General features: G+C 34.3%; 1 protein-coding gene across 1 annotated transcript; it reads left to right on the forward strand.

Moving 5' to 3' along the window:
• Positions 1–487: 487 nt before the first annotated feature.
• LOC114282302 (enoyl-[acyl-carrier-protein] reductase [NADH], chloroplastic) lies at positions 488–6,855 on the forward strand. Its single transcript, XM_028224953.2, has 13 exons — positions 488–900; positions 2,305–2,620; positions 3,270–3,379; positions 3,478–3,533; positions 3,621–3,705; positions 3,797–3,844; positions 4,104–4,178; positions 4,784–4,895; positions 4,985–5,036; positions 5,138–5,189; positions 5,301–5,358; positions 5,783–5,881; positions 6,384–6,855. Exons 2-13 carry the CDS (start codon positions 2,344–2,346, stop codon positions 6,533–6,535), a joined length of 1,176 nt encoding a protein of 391 aa, XP_028080754.2. The 5' UTR covers positions 488–900; positions 2,305–2,343; the 3' UTR covers positions 6,536–6,855.
• Positions 6,856–18,452: the final 11,597 nt, after the last annotated feature.

Genomic DNA, 18,452 nt, shown 5'->3' on the forward strand with positions numbered 1-18,452 from the left:
AAAATATTTTTAGTTTTAGATTTTTTGATTTAATGAATTAGTTTAATAATGATATCAAAATTGTCGTTATATTTGACTTTTGGAAAAATAAAAACTAATTTAATGAAAATAAAAAACAATCACCTCATAATCCAAACATATAATAAAAATTAATTTGGTAAAAAAAAAAAAAAAATGTCTAAGTGATTTATCAATTTTACATAATTTTATCTTTAGTGGGTAGAAATAATTTTTAAAAATTCAAAAATATTTTTTTGACATTTATTTTTATCAAATTAATTTATTTTATCAAATTGAAGATTTTGTCCTTAAAATTAAATAATAGTATCTTCAATTATTTTTATTTAAAATAATATTTAAAATTTAAGATTAAATATGTCACAATTAGAATGTAAAGAATTAAAATTACATAAGTCCAAACTATAGAGGCCACTATTGTAATTCGCCTTTGTAAGAAAAATCTGTTTCCAAACCATTAATGCACTTTGATTGGGCTGATGGAATTATTTTGGCACAATCTACTTGACTAGAAATATGCCAACACAAATAAGCCCAAACCCAAAGCACCTGAAACATAAGTCCAATGTAGTTGAGACTGGACTCTCAAAACTAGCCCAATTTCGTAGGCCTGGGCATGAATTGTAGTGGTATAACTGACATTTCATCAACCGAAGGTCTTCCACCTGTTCTCTTCTCTGCTTCGTCATTTACAAAGCTCTCCCAACTGTTACGAACTACCAAACTGACCAACTTCGATTTCATCGCCAACCCTCTATACATATATATATATATATATCATCCATCTCTCTCATAAGCTTTGTCTTCGCAGAGCTCGCCGATAATCACGAGGAGATTCGCTTCAGTTTCAGCGATCGATCGATCTCTCTCTGGCATAGAACGGTAATCAGCTTGTAGATTTTGATTCTTGTGAAATGTGGTTTGAGTTTGGTGATTTGATCGTTTGTTGAACCATTGTTGTGTACTATTGCAGCATTAAGCTTTGATTTTTGCCATTTTTTTTGGATTTTTGACGATTTTGGAGACATATCAGAGTAATTGTTGGTGATCTTGAGTAATTTCTCAGTAGATTAATTGTATTTGTTGTATTTTCTGGGGGGCTAAACTTATCTGCATTGTAGATGTTGTAAAATATACATGCTTTTTCTCTATGTATTCTTGTTCAATGAATTGAAACATCATAATCATTAATTCGTAAATCTGCTATATATTTGTAAATATATATCTATATACTCAGTTGTTATGAACTCAAATTGAAGCGGTGTAACACAAATTTTAATACCGAAATGATCCAAATTTATTTATTTATTTATTTAAACAATTGTTTAAACTATTCCCATCAATAAATATATACTTGATTGGGACAGAAGGTTTAGTTTGGTTTGGTTCCACTGTGCAGATAGTCTCTTAGCAGAAAACGCTTATTAATTCTACTTGTGCTTATCAAAACCTTTAGGCTGTGTTTGAATCATGAATTTGGGTGGAGATTTGGAGGGCAAATGGAAAAAATAGGTGAAATGCAACTATGTTTCATTAACATTTCACTTACATTTTTCCTTTCTCTTTCCAAATCTCTACTCAAATCCATGATCCAAACATAGCCTTAAGTTATGCACATTAGTACTGCTTTGTTCTAACAACATTATGTTTTGTGTTTATAATACTTCTTGCACAAAATGCAATATATGCTATTTGATGTCCTTTTTTTTTTTGGACCGGTAATCCTATTAGATGTCTTTGCATTGTAGTGCATTTGATTTATTTGTCACAAACCAGTTCTGTGTCATGTTTATAAAATTCATTGAGCAGCTTATCTCCGGGATAGTATATTCAAAAAAATCTGATCAGAACTTTGTTTGTTGTGTTCTGTTTCATTTTGGGGTACTAAAGAGGGAGGGAAACTGAAATGTACTCTGCATGTTAAAATCTGTATAGGCTTAATAGATTTTTTACCATATTTTTTTGATCCGGAATTATATCTGGTTGCATGTTGAGTTGTAGTGTTTGCATTGATAATATTTTAAGATGTTCAAAGGGATAGGTATAGTATAGATTATCTTTCCTGGCCCCGTTTGGGAACATATTATTATAGTAATTTTTTTTTGTTTTTTACGAAAAAATGTGTAGAAAAATAAAGAGAGTAATGTGACAGTTTATTGTGACTTTTTTGCTAAAATATTTAGTCCCCAAATGAGAATCTAATCTTTAATCCTCTTTTATTTTCTACTTTTAGTTATTTTTTCATTTACGGAGTTCTTTAAATGCTTTCTGTTGAAACCTCTGCAGATTTCTGCCTTCTGTCTCTGTGAATCAACTTATTTAAAAATGGCTACAAGTGTAACTCCCAGCATGCAGATAGCAACCACGAAGCCAAGCATTTATTCATCTTGCCAAGTTTCTAAGCCAGGCACTGCAATCTTCAGTACTGAAATCAATAAAGCATCTTGGACAAGGCTTACTTGCTCTTCTCACATTTCATCAACACAGCCATTTTTCCAGAGCTTACCGTCCAGTCCTGTAAAATTGCAAAAAGTCATTACGAAGGCAATGTCTGAAGCAAGTAACAACAAGCCTGTGTCTGGCTTGCCAATTGATTTGAGAGGTCGGGAATATTTATATTTTCCTTTTTCATTCCATTCAACTTTGTTTTAACACTTAACGGTTTTAAAGATATTTTCTCATGTTCTTATTGACCTCTTCTTTTTTTTTCTTCTGAAACAAATTATTTTTGAGGAAAAATTAAGGGTTCGTTTGGTTTGTATTTGTGAAAAATTTTTGAAAAATTTTCTCTACAAATAAATTTTTAAAAGTAATCAAACCAAACAAATTTTTCCAAAAAAAATTTCTCAAAACGTGTAAACCAAACAAATTTTCCAAACAAATCTCTTTCTCACACACATCAAATCAATCACTTTTTCCAAAACTCTCTCTAAAAATAATTTTCCAAAACATCTTTTAAAAAAAATCAAACCAAACAACTTTTCGTACTTTTTATCTCTAAAACACATCTCTCAAACACAAATCAAACATACCCTAAAATTTTGAGTCAGGCCACAAGTTTATAGAAGTGCTACAACCTATCACAAAAAGGATACTTAAAACCTGTGCAAAACCTTTGCCATTCGTACTGTAATGTTTAGCTTTCGCCTCTAATAGAGATAGGGAATAAAAACTAGTCTTTAATTTTATTGTGTTATTGAAGTACATCCATCAGCCATTCTGGGCTTTATTAAGTTTAGAACTGTTGGCAGGTAAGAGGGCATTTATTGCTGGTGTAGCTGACGATAATGGATATGGCTGGGCAATAGCAAAATCTCTTGCTGCTGCTGGTGCCGAAATTCTTGTCGGGACATGGGTGCCTGTATGTAGATTGAATTAATGCTTTCAGTGATAGTGTGGTTGCAAAAATTCTGATGCACTTAATATTATACCTGGCTCCTAACAAATGCATCATTGTAGGCATTGAACATTTTTGAGACCAGTCTTCGACGTGGGAAATTTGATGAATCGCGCATGTATGACTGAATTTTGTGTTTTCCAGTTATTCTGAAATTGATTCATGTTTATGAATTTTCTCTAATAGCAGGAATTTGATATTTCAGGTTACCTGATGGTTCTTTGATGGAGATTACAAAAGTGTATCCATTGGATGCAGTTTTTGACTGTCCTGAGGATGTTCCTGAAGATGTAATTTCCAAAGATTCATGTGATTTCTGCAGTGAACATTTAGAAATCAAATATATTCTTGGTGACAGTGCTATGATATTGTTTGGTGCAGGTGAAAAATAACAAACGGTATGCAGGGTCCTCAAACTGGACTGTTAAGGTATCATTTCTCTTGATCTTCATGCTGTTCGAGTAAGCCATTTTGTTGCATTCAAGAAATTTACAAGCACAATCACTTATCAAACTTGCTTAACTGTGCACTATGCATTGTGAATCTTGGCATATGAATTTGTGTGTGGATATTGAGCTTCCTGACTGCACTTGTGGACCTTGAAATATATCAAGCAATCAAGCTGACTGAATAGATAAATCAAAGGCACTGCTCTGCTGTTAATTGATTAGTTGAAATATCTTTGCAGGAAGTTGCTGAATCTGTTAAACAGGATTTTGGCAGCATTGACATCCTCGTGCACTCGCTTGCCAATGGACCAGAGGTAGAGTATTTGTAATTTTTTGTTATCTATACTATTATTAAGTGCTCGTTTGGCATATTTGTTTGGGTGAGGTTGGGGTTATTTTAGTCACAAAAAGGCAAAATAAGCTTTTTAGCCCAATAAGACAAAATATCACATCCAAACCATAATCATTTCATTTTTTCTCTCACAAAAGTCAAAAAATCGAAAAAAACCCATCCCAAATGAGGTTTTTTAGCCTCAGGCTAAAAAAGCCAAAAAGTCAAAAAGCCAAAAGATCAACTCACATCCCAAACAAACCCTAAGTGAAGGCCTAAATTGGTTTAGTGAAGTCTTCTTTTCCTCATGCCACGTGGCAACTTTAAATATGTTAAAATAAAAAAATTATTATATAGCGTAAGCAAGTTTTGAACCCAAGACTTTGGGTTTCATTAAGAACATACTTATCACTTAAGCAACATATATATTATGCTATTAAATTCTTTATTATTAGTTATCTGAATTGCACACACATTGCGTGTGTCACCCGCTAGTTCTTTTTAAGTTATCTCTCGCTGCCTTGTTTCCTTTGGGTGGTGCTGTTTTACCATCTTCATGGTATTAAAGTGATGACAAACCATGGGCAGGTAACCAAACTTCTCTCGGAGACATCAAGAAATGGATATCTTGCAGCAATCTCTGCTTCAAGTTATTCATTTATATCTTTACTCAAGCATTTCCTTCCAATAATGAATCCAGGTACAATTCTCCACCAACACCCCCCCCCCCTCCCCTCTTCTTCATTGTTTTAAAATCATGGCACTATTGAGTTTGGCTTGTGATTATAGGAGGTGCATCAATTTCACTAACTTACATTGCTTCTGAAAGGATCATTCCGGGGTACATTTCCATTTTGTCTTGTTTACTCAATTCTGTCATAAGTCCATCTGACCAATTACACAAGGAGCAAATGCTGTCAATTGAAACGTTTCTACATGCAGATATGGAGGAGGCATGAGCTCAGCAAAGGCTGCTCTTGAGAGTGATACAAAAGTATTTTTTTCCTCCCCCTCCCGCCTCTAGTTTTTCATTCTTACCAAATTTAGCATCCTTTATTTCTCATGTTTTTTCTGATGGATTGTCTCATTTCTGTGCCTGATGAAGGTGCTTGCTTTTGAAGCTGGAAGACAGCACAAAATCAGAGTCAACACAATATCTGCAGGTATACAAATAAATTATTTACAAAAATTATTGATCAATTGAGTATTGCTTTAAGTCAATTTTCTGTCATCCAAAGCCCCATCGAAGACACAATTTAAGCAAATCAGTCGTATCTGTAAATTTTGTCATTTCAATAAAGGAATTGAAGCCTTGAGGCTGACACCTAGTTGTCATACTTCACCATTGATTGGGATTCCATGAATTCAAGTAGTTCAATAGTTTCAAACATTTTTTGATCATCATTTATTGTGTTTGGTTCCATTTTTTTGTGTGACAAATCTTGTCTTCTTGATGCCTGATGGGTACTCAGTCTTCAGAAAATTGAATGAGACAATTCTATATCTGCTGGAGCACATGTTTAACATCTTACTAGTTTTAGCCTCTCTTCTTGCATCTTTGTGCTGACATATTAGAATTATATACAGGTCCACTAAGAAGTCGTGCTGCAAAAGCTATCGGCTTTATTGATACGATGATCGACTACTCAATGGCGAATGCCCCATTGCAGAAAGAACTTTCTGCAGGCAAGTCCCTATTACTCTACTTTTTTTTTTTTTGAACGTCTTTTACTGTACTTCATTTGATGTTCCTTAGTGTGTTTTGAGTTACCTTTCATTATATCCATATCTATACATGTGTGTGTGCATACCGGGGTGGGACTGGTTGGTTGTTGCTGTGGCAAATGGCAAAAGCCACAGAAGCAACTAAACAGGTTCTCTGCCAATAACACTGCTCACAAATAATTTAAAACCCAAAATAAAAAGGAGACCTAGTGCACAAGGCTCCTGCCAAAGCGTGATTTCACGAGGGAAAAATGTATGCAGCCTTACTCTCTTTTTGGAGAGATTATTTTTGTGACTTGAACCCACATCACCAGGTACGCTAACCACAATCTTACCTCGGGCCAACCTGCATTTCTAATTGTAAACCCAAAATATTTGACTAAAATTGCAATTTGACAGCGTTTTCAGTCTTGCTATGCTTTTTAATATTCCACACACTGAGCTTGAGAAACAAATGTTACAGAGGAAGTGGGGGACACAGCTGCCTTCCTGGTATCACCGTTGGCTTCAGCAATCACCGGTGCTGTTGTGTATGTTGACAACGGTCTCAATGCAATGGGAGTAGGAGTTGACAGCCCGGTATTTGCAGATCTCAACATTCCTAAAGGCAACTAGAGGTAGTGATAACAAATATCTAGTGGCTTTATTGAAATTTTTTATTAGCAGAAATAAATCTTGGGTGTTCCCATTCCCGTTTCTGTTTCCCTTTTGCTTGACTGTATCATCCGAGAATAGCTCAGTTCGCATCCCATTTACAAGGACGATTTGCTTCTTTTTTGTAGTTTCTATTTCGCTAGCGTTATTATGCCGGATTGTGAAAGATGGGTAGTCCTTGAGGATAGTTTGATCCTTTTTTCTTTTCGTAGAAATAATGTCTAATGGTGATTTTGAATGTTTGTTTCTGTTGTATCAATATAGTGGTTTGTCATTTGTTATGGTGGGAGGCCTGATTGGTATTGTTTTCGTTTTTGTGCAGAAGTAGTTTTCAAAAAAATTAGAATACAACTCTAAATTATAAAAAGAAAAAGAAATTCACTTAAGACGAAAAAAGAAAAAAAAAAGAAAAAAGGATGGAAGCATTGTTCTTTAGATTTAGGAAATAATAAGTTAAAAATAAGGGGAGTTACGTATAAGTCCTAATGGGTGGATTTATTATTCAATAGGTCCTGTAAAAATTAATGGTGTTTTTTTATTAACATTATTAAAAAACGACACTAATTGTTAATTTTTAGCGACAGATTGAAATTGTCACAAAAAAATCACAAATTATAAGTTTTAGTAACAGTTTACAAAAATTGTCATAAAAAAATGTTACTAATTTTAAATTTTTAACGACAGTTTAAAAATTTTGTAACTGGTATGTTTTAGCGACAATTTTTAAAAATTGTGACAAAAAAAAAATCATTAATCGTCAATTTTTAGCGATGTATGCAAAAAAATTGTCACAAAATTATTTTTAGCTGTGATTTTATTAAAATTTATTTTTAATAGGACTTGATAGGAATTAAGTTAAACTATTAGGATCTATTAGTAGTTTACTCTAAAAATAACTTGATTAAAAAACTCTAGGAAAAGAGAGGTTGAATAGGCTGAACTCTAGATTCAATCATCAAACTATTAAAAATTAAACAGGTAGTATGCTAATTCAACTAGCCAATTCAATTTTACTCAAAAGATTCCTATATAGATTCATATAACATTGTAGTAATTATAAAAAGCATAAATATGAATACATTGAAATACATGAAAAACCCTCAGAACAATAATAATAAAAATAAAATATAGGCATCCATGTCGGAGTATAAACTATCAACTAAACAATCGTTTCAGTACAAAAGTCAAAAAAAATTAAAGAATAAAGAAAAAGGACTTACAAAAACCTTGAATTTGTTTTAACCTCTATTTGAGTGGTAAGCAGATCCATTTTCCCTACAAAAACAAATCAGCACCTTGTTTGGTTTACAACATAGAAACTGGTTTTGATTTTGATTTTTTGACTTTTGATTTTTGATTTTTTTTAAGTAGGAATTTTTCATATTTTAGTTCTTTTTTTTTTTTTAAATTTTTTTTTAGATGTGACGAATTTTTTTTTTAAAAAAACAACTCATTTTGGTGTTATTTTTCTTTTTCTTTAATGATTTTTTTTTTCAAAATTTGTTCCAAAAAAATAAATATGAAAAAAAAGGTTTACTAATACGAAAAATTAGGTGCAACTTTTCATTATTTGTGAAAAAATTTGAACATGTTTAATTAAATAAGTTATCATATAATTTTTTTTATCATAAAATATTTAGAATGCTCTTAAAAGTTATAATTAAGATAACTTATAAAAAATTATAAATTATAGTACACTATCGTTAAAAATATTTTTTTTGAGTATAAGTCTTAATACAATCGTCGTTAAAAATAAATTTTTGTGACGATTTTTTATATATGTCACTAAAAATTGACAATTGCTGACTTTTTTTGTCATGATTTTTATAAATTGTTACTAAAAGTTACAATTTGTGATATTTTTCTGTAATGAAATTTTCAAATTGTCGCTAAGTTAAAAATTAATGATGATTTTTTTAAACTGTCACTAAAATTTATAATTAGTGATTTTTTTGACAATTTTTAAATTATCGTTGAAAATTAATAATTGTGACATTTTTTAATAGTATATAATGAAAAATGCCATTAATTATTATAAGATCTATTAGAAAATAAGTTCACTTAATAAGACATGCACTTAAGTCCTCCAAAAAGTACTAATAGCCAAAAAAAAATTTAAAATATTCAATCACATCACTCTTTATATTTTTTTTCATGTCTTTACTTAAAAATCCAAAAAATTAATTAAAATGATTACTTTTCAAACACCCTTTAAATTGTATAGTTTCAATCAACCAATCAATGGCCCTATTTGGTACAGCTTAATTTCAGCTTATTTCAGCTTTCAGCTTAATTTAAGCTATTTTGATGTGTTTGGTTTAGTTTATAGCTTATAGCTTATAGCTTATAGCTTTGTGAAAGTCAGAAAATAGCTTATTCTTTGAGTGGGGCGGGAGATGCTTTAAGAATAAGCTGGAAATCAGCTTAAGCTGAAAGTTATAAGCTATAAGCTGTTTAGGCATAAGCTATAAGCACTTTCCCACAACTCTACCAAACAGGGCCAATATCGAGTTGGAGCACCACATGAGCAGAAAATCATTTATCCCAACATCAACATGGAGTAATTATTTGGTGATATTGAAACATTGTTCCATATCATTTATTATTTGACAATTCTTAATTTATTCCTAAAAAAATCCAATAAAAAAATATTAGATTGTACAGTTTTAAAATCAATCAATATATTAGAATATGAAAGTGATAGAAAACTCTAAGTGTATAGCTCTAAAGGGAGCTCTATACAGTTGGCAGTGAAAAAAAGAAAAAGAAAAGAGACAAATCATAATGAAAAAAAAGACAAATTAAAACTCTTTTAAAGCTCTTCTTTTATAACACTAAAACATTTTCCATTAGAATATCACATGACATTGTCTTAAGTGCGCAAAAAAAAAAAAAAAGAATTTTTTTTTTCAATATCAACACGGAATTATTATTTGGTAATTTTGAAATATTACTCCACATCATTTATGATTTAACATTTGTTAAGTTATTTTTCAAAAACAAAACCAAAAAAAAATTAAATTAAATTAAATCTCACAATAATATTAAAGTTGGGGGAAATATTATAGTCCACACTTCTCAAAGGGTACCGTATATACCTTATAATTAAAAAAGAAAAAGATATAATTTTATATTTTTTGAGGCATAATTAAAAAAAGTCACAACTAAATAACACACGAGTCATAACTAAGATAAAATTAGAATTAATTTCCTAAAGTCCTATTTACAAATGTTACGGTAGCTTAGATCTTATTTATGATTTTTTGAACTAATAAGTCCTATTTAGTAAAACTGAGAATATTATAAGTTTTTCTCAATTTTTAAAATAAAGAATATTATCAATTTTACATAGTAGTATTCCAAATAATTGTTTCACTAACTGATGAAAAAAAAAAAAACAGAACATGAGATTAAACATTTTTTCTTTTCTATTTATTGGTTTGATTCAACTATCCAATAAAACTGAGAACATTATTAATTTTTTCAAATTTCAAAACTGAGAACATTATCAGTTTTTTCATTTTTAATTTTTAAATTATTTATTTTTATAGTTTTGCACATCAATTTTCCATTATCATGATCCTTTATAAATACAAAATTTTCAATTTTGTACAAAAAAATAATTCAAAAACTTATTTATTTATTTTGCACATAATTTTTTTAAAGTTTTTTTCAATTTGAAAATTGATGTTATAAAGTTTTGAAAATCAAAATAAATATCAAATTATCATGTTCGTTTATAGATAATCATAAATGATGAACAATCATTGTTTGAAGAATAATTTCGATTATTAAAAATTTAATGGGACTTGAATGTCTAAAAAATCTTAATTAAAATTTAATGGAGTATAAGTTTATAAATTGAGACTTGTGTATAAATATTTCATAAAATTATAACTAAAAAAATAATTATAATTAAAAAAAATAACAAAACTTAAAGATACATGTGATAGAGAGGGTATATGGGTCTTTTGGGAACAATGGTAAAAAGCCAACTTTTTGACTTTTGAGATTTTTTAGTAAAAAAAGTCAATTTTTTTTTTATCCAAAATAACCCAACTTTTTACTAAAAAAGTCATCAAAAAATTAAAAAATCAACTTTTTACCAACTTTCCAAAACACCGCATAATAGAATTTCATTATAGTTGAAACATCTCATTTTTTTCTACCAGTATGTCGATCGGATTCTTGGTAAAGGTGAGGCTTCTTACACGTGTTGACAGATGATTCGCTCTTATGACTTGATTTCCCGACAGAATCGGTACCCCAACAAAGAAAAATGAGTGGTAGCTCGAAATCACTGTGGCCCGAATGGCTTGACAGCCCAAAACGACGTCGTTTTGGGCTGTCTTGTTTTTTTTTTTTTTTTTTTCTCTCTTTTTCTTCTTTATTTCTTTTATTTTCATTCTTTCCCCTTCATTCTTTCGAACACAGAGACAGAGAGGGAAGAGGAAAGGAGGGAGAGGGAGGGAGAGAGAGAGAGAAGAGAAGAGGAAGAGAGAAGAGAAGAGGAAGAGAGAAGAGAAGGAAGATCGGTGATGGCGCGGTGATGGCGGTCGGTGATCTGAAGCTGTTGAAGATGATGATGATGTTGAAGATGATGAAGATGATGATGATGTTCAAAATCTGAAGCTGTTCAAAAAAAAAATTGATCTGGATGATGGCGGTGCAAAAAATTCTGTTTTGTATATTTATTTATTTTTTACTTGTTCTGGTTCTAAAAAAAATAAATAAAAAAAGTTGTTGATGATGATGAATCCGAAAAAAAGTCGTTCTGTTCTGTATATTTTTTTTGTTGAACCAACAAGAAGAAATTTTTTTATTTATTTGCAAAACCAAATTTTTGTTGTTGATCTGCAGAACCAGATTTTTTTTTTTTTTTGTTGATGTTGATCTGGATGTTGATAAACACAACTCTAGACAGAGGAGCTGAACCAGACATCCACGTCTAGAGATGTTGATCTGGATGTTGATCTTTAGATGTGGATGTGGATGTTGATCTTCAGATCAAAGACCAAATTGTTCATCTTCTTCTTATCTTTTATTTATTTCTTTATTGATGTTGATCTGGATGTTGATCTTCATTAATGTTGATCTGAATGTTCATCTTCTTCTTTAGACCAAATTATGTAGATCAACATCTAGAAATAATTCATTTCATCTTCAGAAAAAACACGAAAAAAAAAGACACCAAAACAACGTCGTTTTAGTGTCGAGCCGAATTCGAGCCTCCGAATTTCGAGTTACGAATCGGAACTGCCCAACAAATTAGGAAAAAAAAGTGGTTTTCATATGGTATATGAAAAAATATGGACCATTAAATTTAGATAAGATAAATATTAGTTATGGGATGAATACATAATAAAATTAGGTGAAAAAAATAAAGTGATTTTTCAAAAAGTAAGCTAGTTTTATAAAAAGTAAAATAATTTTAGTTGATTTTGAAATTAAAAAAAATGATGGTAACGTACAATTTGCTACAAATATACTTATTATTTGGTATTCACTCATTCACTATTTGTTAGGAATAAACTTACTATTTAAAATATTACCTGCTAAATAAATCACATTCAATTCTTGAAAAATGTGTCCTCTTTTATATTTTAAATTAATTTTAAATACGTAAAACTAATCACTTCGCTTGGTTACACCTTTTTAAAAACACTTTTCAAAAAATTTTACTTTCTTATTTTTTGTATTTTTTTTTGTTTTTACTGAATTTTTTTAATATTTTAAGCATTTTTTTTTTTTACTTTTTAGACATACCTAACATAAATATACTTAAAAAATAAAAAATTTGTGAAAAAAACATTTTAAAAATTTACTAAATACCAAAAAATATAAAAAAAACACGAGAATTCAGTACATTTTTTATATTTTCATGTATTTATTAATTTTTTAAAATATTTTTTTACTTTTTAGATACATCTAAGTAAGATGCATTTAAAAAAGTAAAAAAACTGTTTAAAATTTTAAAAATATTCACTAAAAACAAAAAAACACGAAAATCAAAAAACTCAGTTTTCAAAAAACTTAATCCAAAAAACTCAAATCAATCACACTGAATGACACCATATTTAACTATTTTCTCTCTCTATTTCTTTTGAAATGATTTCTAAAGAGTAAAATATTTATTTATTAAAATTTACTAATTTTTTAAAATAGTCATTATTGTGAAACATTAGTTTAAACTTAATTTTAAAAACATTAATTAAAAATAGTTATATTATTATTATTATTTTTACTTACAACATTTCAAAATAATAATTACTATTTAAGGGTCTGTTTCGTAACGTTTATATTTACTATTTTCTATTTAAGTGTAATTCCATTGATAAGTCATATTTAATTAAGTTGTAAGTACAGTTTGATTGACTAACGGTAGTATTACATGCACCAATTAGTATACTAACTAGTCTACCAACTAGTGTTATAACATTATTACTGACTCCACATATTACACAAATTACAAATACTTATGCCACATCATCTATAGCGATCCCGGTTGTCCCTTTACTGTTCTGTTGCATTCCGGACTCGGTTCCATGAAGCTGGTAGTGGTATCTATCTTGTTGTCGTCCTTTAATTCCACTTGATTGAGTTTTAGGATGTTTTGAGCGGGGTTGTTACAGGTTGGTTAGGCTTTGGTTTCAATTCCTTGTTGCCCAGTTTTTAGGTGATCCGCTCGAGCGGGTCTTCTTGCGCTCGAGCGGGGATTGCGCACCTCCAGTATTTCGTGTTCCTGCAAAACTTCTGCAGATGTGATTTTTACGCTCGAGCGGGTTTATTTACGCTCGAGCGGGTTTGTTGGCGCTCGAGCGGGTAGTACTTTCTGGGTATGAGTTCTGGGAGGGGGAAATCTACGCTCGAGCGGACTGGTTTTCGCGCTCGAGCGGAAGTGCTTTATTCTTGTGTCTTGGCGCTTGAGCGGGCCTTATTGCGCTCGAGCGTGTCCAGATTTTTGTTCTTGGCGCTCGAGCGTTGTATTCTCCGCTCGAGCGGGTCATGCGTATATGAGTTATCCGCTGGGTGATTTTAAATCACTTTTTACTTTCCTTTCTCTCTCCTACTTTTTCTAAAACCCATTTTTGAGAGCTCCTCTCTCTAAAACCTTACCTTCTCTCTAGGTAATGATCTAGTATGAGTGATTTCCTCACCTTTGGCCTTTACAAAAAGGTTGTTGATCGTCGAGGGCTATCTTTTGATCCGAGAAATTCGTGGTTTGGACATTTTTGTTTTCTTCACCTTCTTGGTTGGGAGTCATCTTTTGAGGTAGGGATAACTTACTCCTCACTATGGGTTTTGTCTTTAAATTTTAGTATTTTGAGATGATGGGGTTGGTTTGGTAAGGTTGTGAAAGTTTGGGACTTTTGTGTAAATTTACAAAAGTTGGGGGTTTTAACTATATAAAACCTAGTTGCATGTTTGGCATGGAAAAGTGAAATTAATGTTAAAACATTAATGAAAATGGAACCTAAGGGTTGTAATGCTAATTATGGAAAATGCCCTAATTACATTGGTTAATTAATTCGCATAATTAATTATGAGGAATGAGGAATTGATTTGGAAAGATATGGGATTAAAAGGTGTAGTTGGATTATTTATCGCTCACCTAGTTGAAATGTTGATTATATATCCATTGTTGCATTTATTTTCTGTATAGAAATAACTGCTTTGGGCTATTGGTGGAGGATAGTCTTGATTGTTGTAGATAACGCATGATGATTAGGTAAACTAAAACTAATCATTATAATGTGTCACTGAGTATGACGGTTGAAAGAATACATTAAATTTATGTATTGTGTGATGATGTGTATAATTATTGTTTATATGCATTGTGTCGTGTTGGGAGGAGATAGGGATGTACTCCACGGTTTAGGGGATGGACCTCTAAACCGGATGTTGTTGGGAGGAGATAGGGGATGGACTCCATAGATAGAGCTCATATGCTTATCTAGTGATGTGATGACACAGCTCATATGCTTGTCTTTGGAAGTGTGATAGCGCTCTTATGCATATCTATGGAAGTGATGATATAGCTTGTATGCTTATCTGTTGGTGTGTGATATGGCTAGTATGCTTATCTATTATGAAATGGAAAAGTGTGTAATATGAGTTACTGTCTCATATAAGTTGTTTGGCCAAGTTCTGAGCCATGGTTATAAATTGAGAATTGAAAAGAATTGGAAAATGGATTGTAACATGAACTCGTATGTCATGAAACTGTAAAGTGTTATAAGTGAAAGTATCAGTGTTGGCCATTTATCAACTGCTAATCTTTTAGTCATTGTTCATATTTGGTTTAGTGTATTTCTACTGGGCTGTGGCTCACCCTATATGGGAATATCATTTTCAGGTACAGGTAGCATGCCACCTACAAGGACGTAGCTTGGGAGGCTAGAGGCGGGCAGACTTTTGTTGTTTAGTTTCTTTGATATATTACATGTATATTCAAGCCAAGGGCTTAAGGTGTAAATGAGTTAGCACTCTTTGTTGTAACCAACTGTTAACTTGGAAAGCTGTAAGCCTTTAGGGCATTTGCTTTTGTTGTTAACATGTAATACTTTTTGGTAATGAAACTCTGATGAATAGAAGTATGTGGAGCTTTTATACATCAATGCATGTCTATATTGAAGGGTTTAACGTTATTTTTTTGAGGGCGTTACAACTTGGTATCAGAGCGTACAGGGTTCGAATACTTTGGGTACGTGGGAAGTGATTAGTATCACAATGGGTTTGTCTCGCTTGATAGAGACTTAGATATAGTGTCATATGCTATGTGTTTAATTGATAACATGCTTATGTGACTATGTGGGTATGGGATTTAGTTTCTAGGATGTTGATTGGATCCTTGAGTTCCTGTGAGTCTTGTTGGAAAGGCACTTGATCAATGCTATTTCTAACCGGAACTCTAGTAACGCCTCGGGACTATCATTATCCGGAGACGAAATTCGTAAGTGCTTATGTGTTTATGTGCTTACGTGGAATGGATTACAGTTGTCCATGCACTAGGACGCGAGTGTTATAGCTTCGGCACTTTTGTGAATGTGCTAATAGTCTTGGTTACCTTTATTAGGATGTCAGGACGAGGACGCGGTAGGCGTGGCAGGCGTGGTAGGCAGGAGATGCCTTTACCGGAGGAGGTTCCAGCAGTGCAGGAGGGAGTTGGTCAGGCCAATGTGGCCGAGCCAGCGGGTCAGCAGGCTATGAGTGCCTTGGCACGAGAGATAGCAGGAGCTTTGGGTATTCTTAGAGCTGGGAATCAGGCAGCTGAGGTAGGGCCTTCTTTCTTGAAGAGGGAGTTCTTCCGGTCTAACCCGGATGAGTTTGTTGGGGATCCAAAGGAGCCACTGAAGGCTGACGAGTGGTTGGAACAAATGAGTAAGACGTTCGAGATGCTTGGCATCGAGGACGGGGCACTGAAAGTGACCTTGGCATCCTTCCAGCTGAAGGGAGATGCGGGTCAATGGTGGAAGTACGAGAAGGCTCGTGTTGGTGGTACATGGGAGGCGTTTGTAAATGCTTTCCAGGAGAGGTTCTTATCCGCAGTGGCTAGGGAGAAGCTGAGGGATCAGTTTAGCCAGCTTAATCAGCAGGGTATGTCTGTGGCAGAGTTTGAGGCCACTTTTACTAGTTTGTCCAGGTTTGCACCTGAGTTGGTGGCGTCCGAAGAACGCCGTTGCTATGAGTTTGAGCGGAAGTTGAGGCGGGGCCTCAAGTTGAGGGTTGGTGGGTCTTTCATCCGAGAGTATAGACATTTAGTGGATGCTACAGCTCATATGGAGCTTATGATGCAGGAGGAGGACGAGGAGAAACATAGAGGCTCCAAGAGGGGCCAGGAGGGTCAGGGTGATGGCAGGAGACAAAGGGGTTACAACCCTCAGCAGCCTCAGGGTGGAGTTGCTAGATCGACCTTTCCGGTGCCGGGGGCAGGCTCGGGGAGAGGTAATCAGGGAGGTTTGACTTGCTACACTTGTGGCCAGCTAGGTTACAAGTCTTCGGTTTGCCTGCAGAAGGGCGGAGGTCAGAGAGCTGCTTCTTCTTCAGCTAGACCCCAGAGTCAGAGTTTGGGCAAAGGGCAGCCCTTATCTTGTTATCAGTGTGGGCAGCCTGGGCACCTGAATAGGTTTTGCCCACAGTTGAGTGCCACTTCAGGAGCGTCTGGTTCTAGACAGATGCAGGGATTTCAGCCAGCTCAGTCTGTGCAGGCCTCGAGGGCCAATCCGGGAGCTTCGTCGTCCCAGTCAGTGCAGTAGTCGTATGCTCCGAGGGGTGAGCAGGTGGATCAGGGGCCTACAGGGCGCGTGTATGCTGTTACCGCGCAGGACCTAGTACCGGCTCCATCAGTAGTGAGAGGTACCTTTTTGTTTTGCAACTCGGTTGCTAGTGTGTTGATTGATACGGGTGCATCTCATTCTTTTGTATCTGTTGCATTTGTATCTGTTTTGGAATTGGAGTTAGCACAGTTAGCATCTCCTATTTGTGTAGTGTCACCTCTTGGGGGTGAGTTGATTCTGAAACAGGGTTGTAGAGGTTGTGATATAGAGGTTGCCGATTATAGGCTTCCGTTCCCTTTTGTAGTTATGCCTATGAAGGGTTTTGATGTTATTTTGGGTATGGACTGGCTATCGTCATACCGAGCTGTTATTGATTGCTACCGCCAGAGGGTCACGTTATGTACCTTGAGTGGGGAGTGGTTCCATTTCTTGGGAGACCAGGTTGGTAGTGTTTTGCCACCGGGGTATGATTCGCGAGGGCGGAGTGAGCTTAGTGGTCTACTTGCTAGCTTTGAGAGTGGTGAGTGTGATGAGACCCAGATTCTATTGCCGAGGGTGGTTTGTGAGTATTCGGATGTTTTTCCTGAGGATCTCGTTAGTTTACCACCTCACCGAGAGATAGAGTTCTCTATTGATTTAGTGCCCGGCACAACGTCGATTTCTATGGCACCCTATCGTTTTGCTCTAGCAGAGTTGGTTGAGTTGAAAGTTCAGCTTCAGGAATTGCTAGATAAGGGTTTTGTTCGCCCTAGTGCTTCACCGTGGGGAGCATCGGCCCTCTTTGCCAAAAAGAAAGATGGTGCCTTGAGGTTGTGTATAGACTACCAGAAGTTGAATCGGGCTACGGTCAAGAATAAGTACCCTATGCCCCGTATAGATGATTTGTTTGACCAGTTGAAGGGTTCCCGTTGTTTCTCTAAGATAGACTTGAGATCGGGTTACCACCAGTTGAGGGTCAGGGAGGAGGATATTTCGAAAACGGCATTCCGTACGCGGTATGGCCATTATGAGTTTCTGGTGATGCCATTCGGGCTCACCAATGCACCGGCAGTCTTTATGGACTTGATGAACCGGATCTTTCAGGAATTCTTAGACCGTTTTGTAGTCGTTTTCGTGGACGACATTCTTATCTATTCGCCTTCAGAGGAGGAACACGAGGAACACTTGAGAGTGGTGCTTGAGTTGCTTAGAGCCCATTGGCTGTATGCCAAGTTTGGGAAGTGTGAGTTCTGGCTAGGAGAGGTGAAATTCTTAGGCCACGTGGTATCCGGGGAAGGGGTGTCTGTTGATACATCCAAGGTAGAGGCAGTGCAAGATTGGGCACAGCCTAAGAGTGTGTTTGAGATCCGCAGTTTTCTGGGATTAACTGGGTATTACCGTCGGTTTGTGAAAGATTTCTCCAGGCTAGCTTTGCCGTTGACTAGATTGACGTGGAAAGGGGTCAAGTTTGTATGGAGCGAGACTTGTGAAAAGTCATTTCAAGAGTTGAAGGTTAGGTTGACCACCGCTCCGGTTTTGATTATTCCGGAGAGCGGGTCGGGTTACGCGGTGTATTGTGATGCCTCACGAGAGGGTTTGGGTTGTGTGTTGATGCAAGAGGG

The sequence above is a fragment of the Camellia sinensis genome, chromosome 10 (assembly GCF_055761805.1).
Source record: "Camellia sinensis isolate YWXY chromosome 10, ASM5576180v1, whole genome shotgun sequence".
Classification (NCBI taxonomy): Eukaryota; Viridiplantae; Streptophyta; class Magnoliopsida; order Ericales; family Theaceae; genus Camellia; species Camellia sinensis.

Coding starts and splice junctions, on each gene's coding strand:
- LOC114282302 (XM_028224953.2), top strand. CDS start 2,344: ATGGCTACAAGTGTAACTCCCAGCATGCAGATAGCAACCACGAAGCCA. Junction 3,706..3,796: donor CTGAGGATGTTCCTGAAGAT/GTAATTTCCAAA, acceptor TGTTTGGTGCAG/GTGAAAAATAACAAACGGTA. Junction 4,179..4,783: donor CGCTTGCCAATGGACCAGAG/GTAGAGTATTTG, acceptor AACCATGGGCAG/GTAACCAAACTTCTCTCGGA.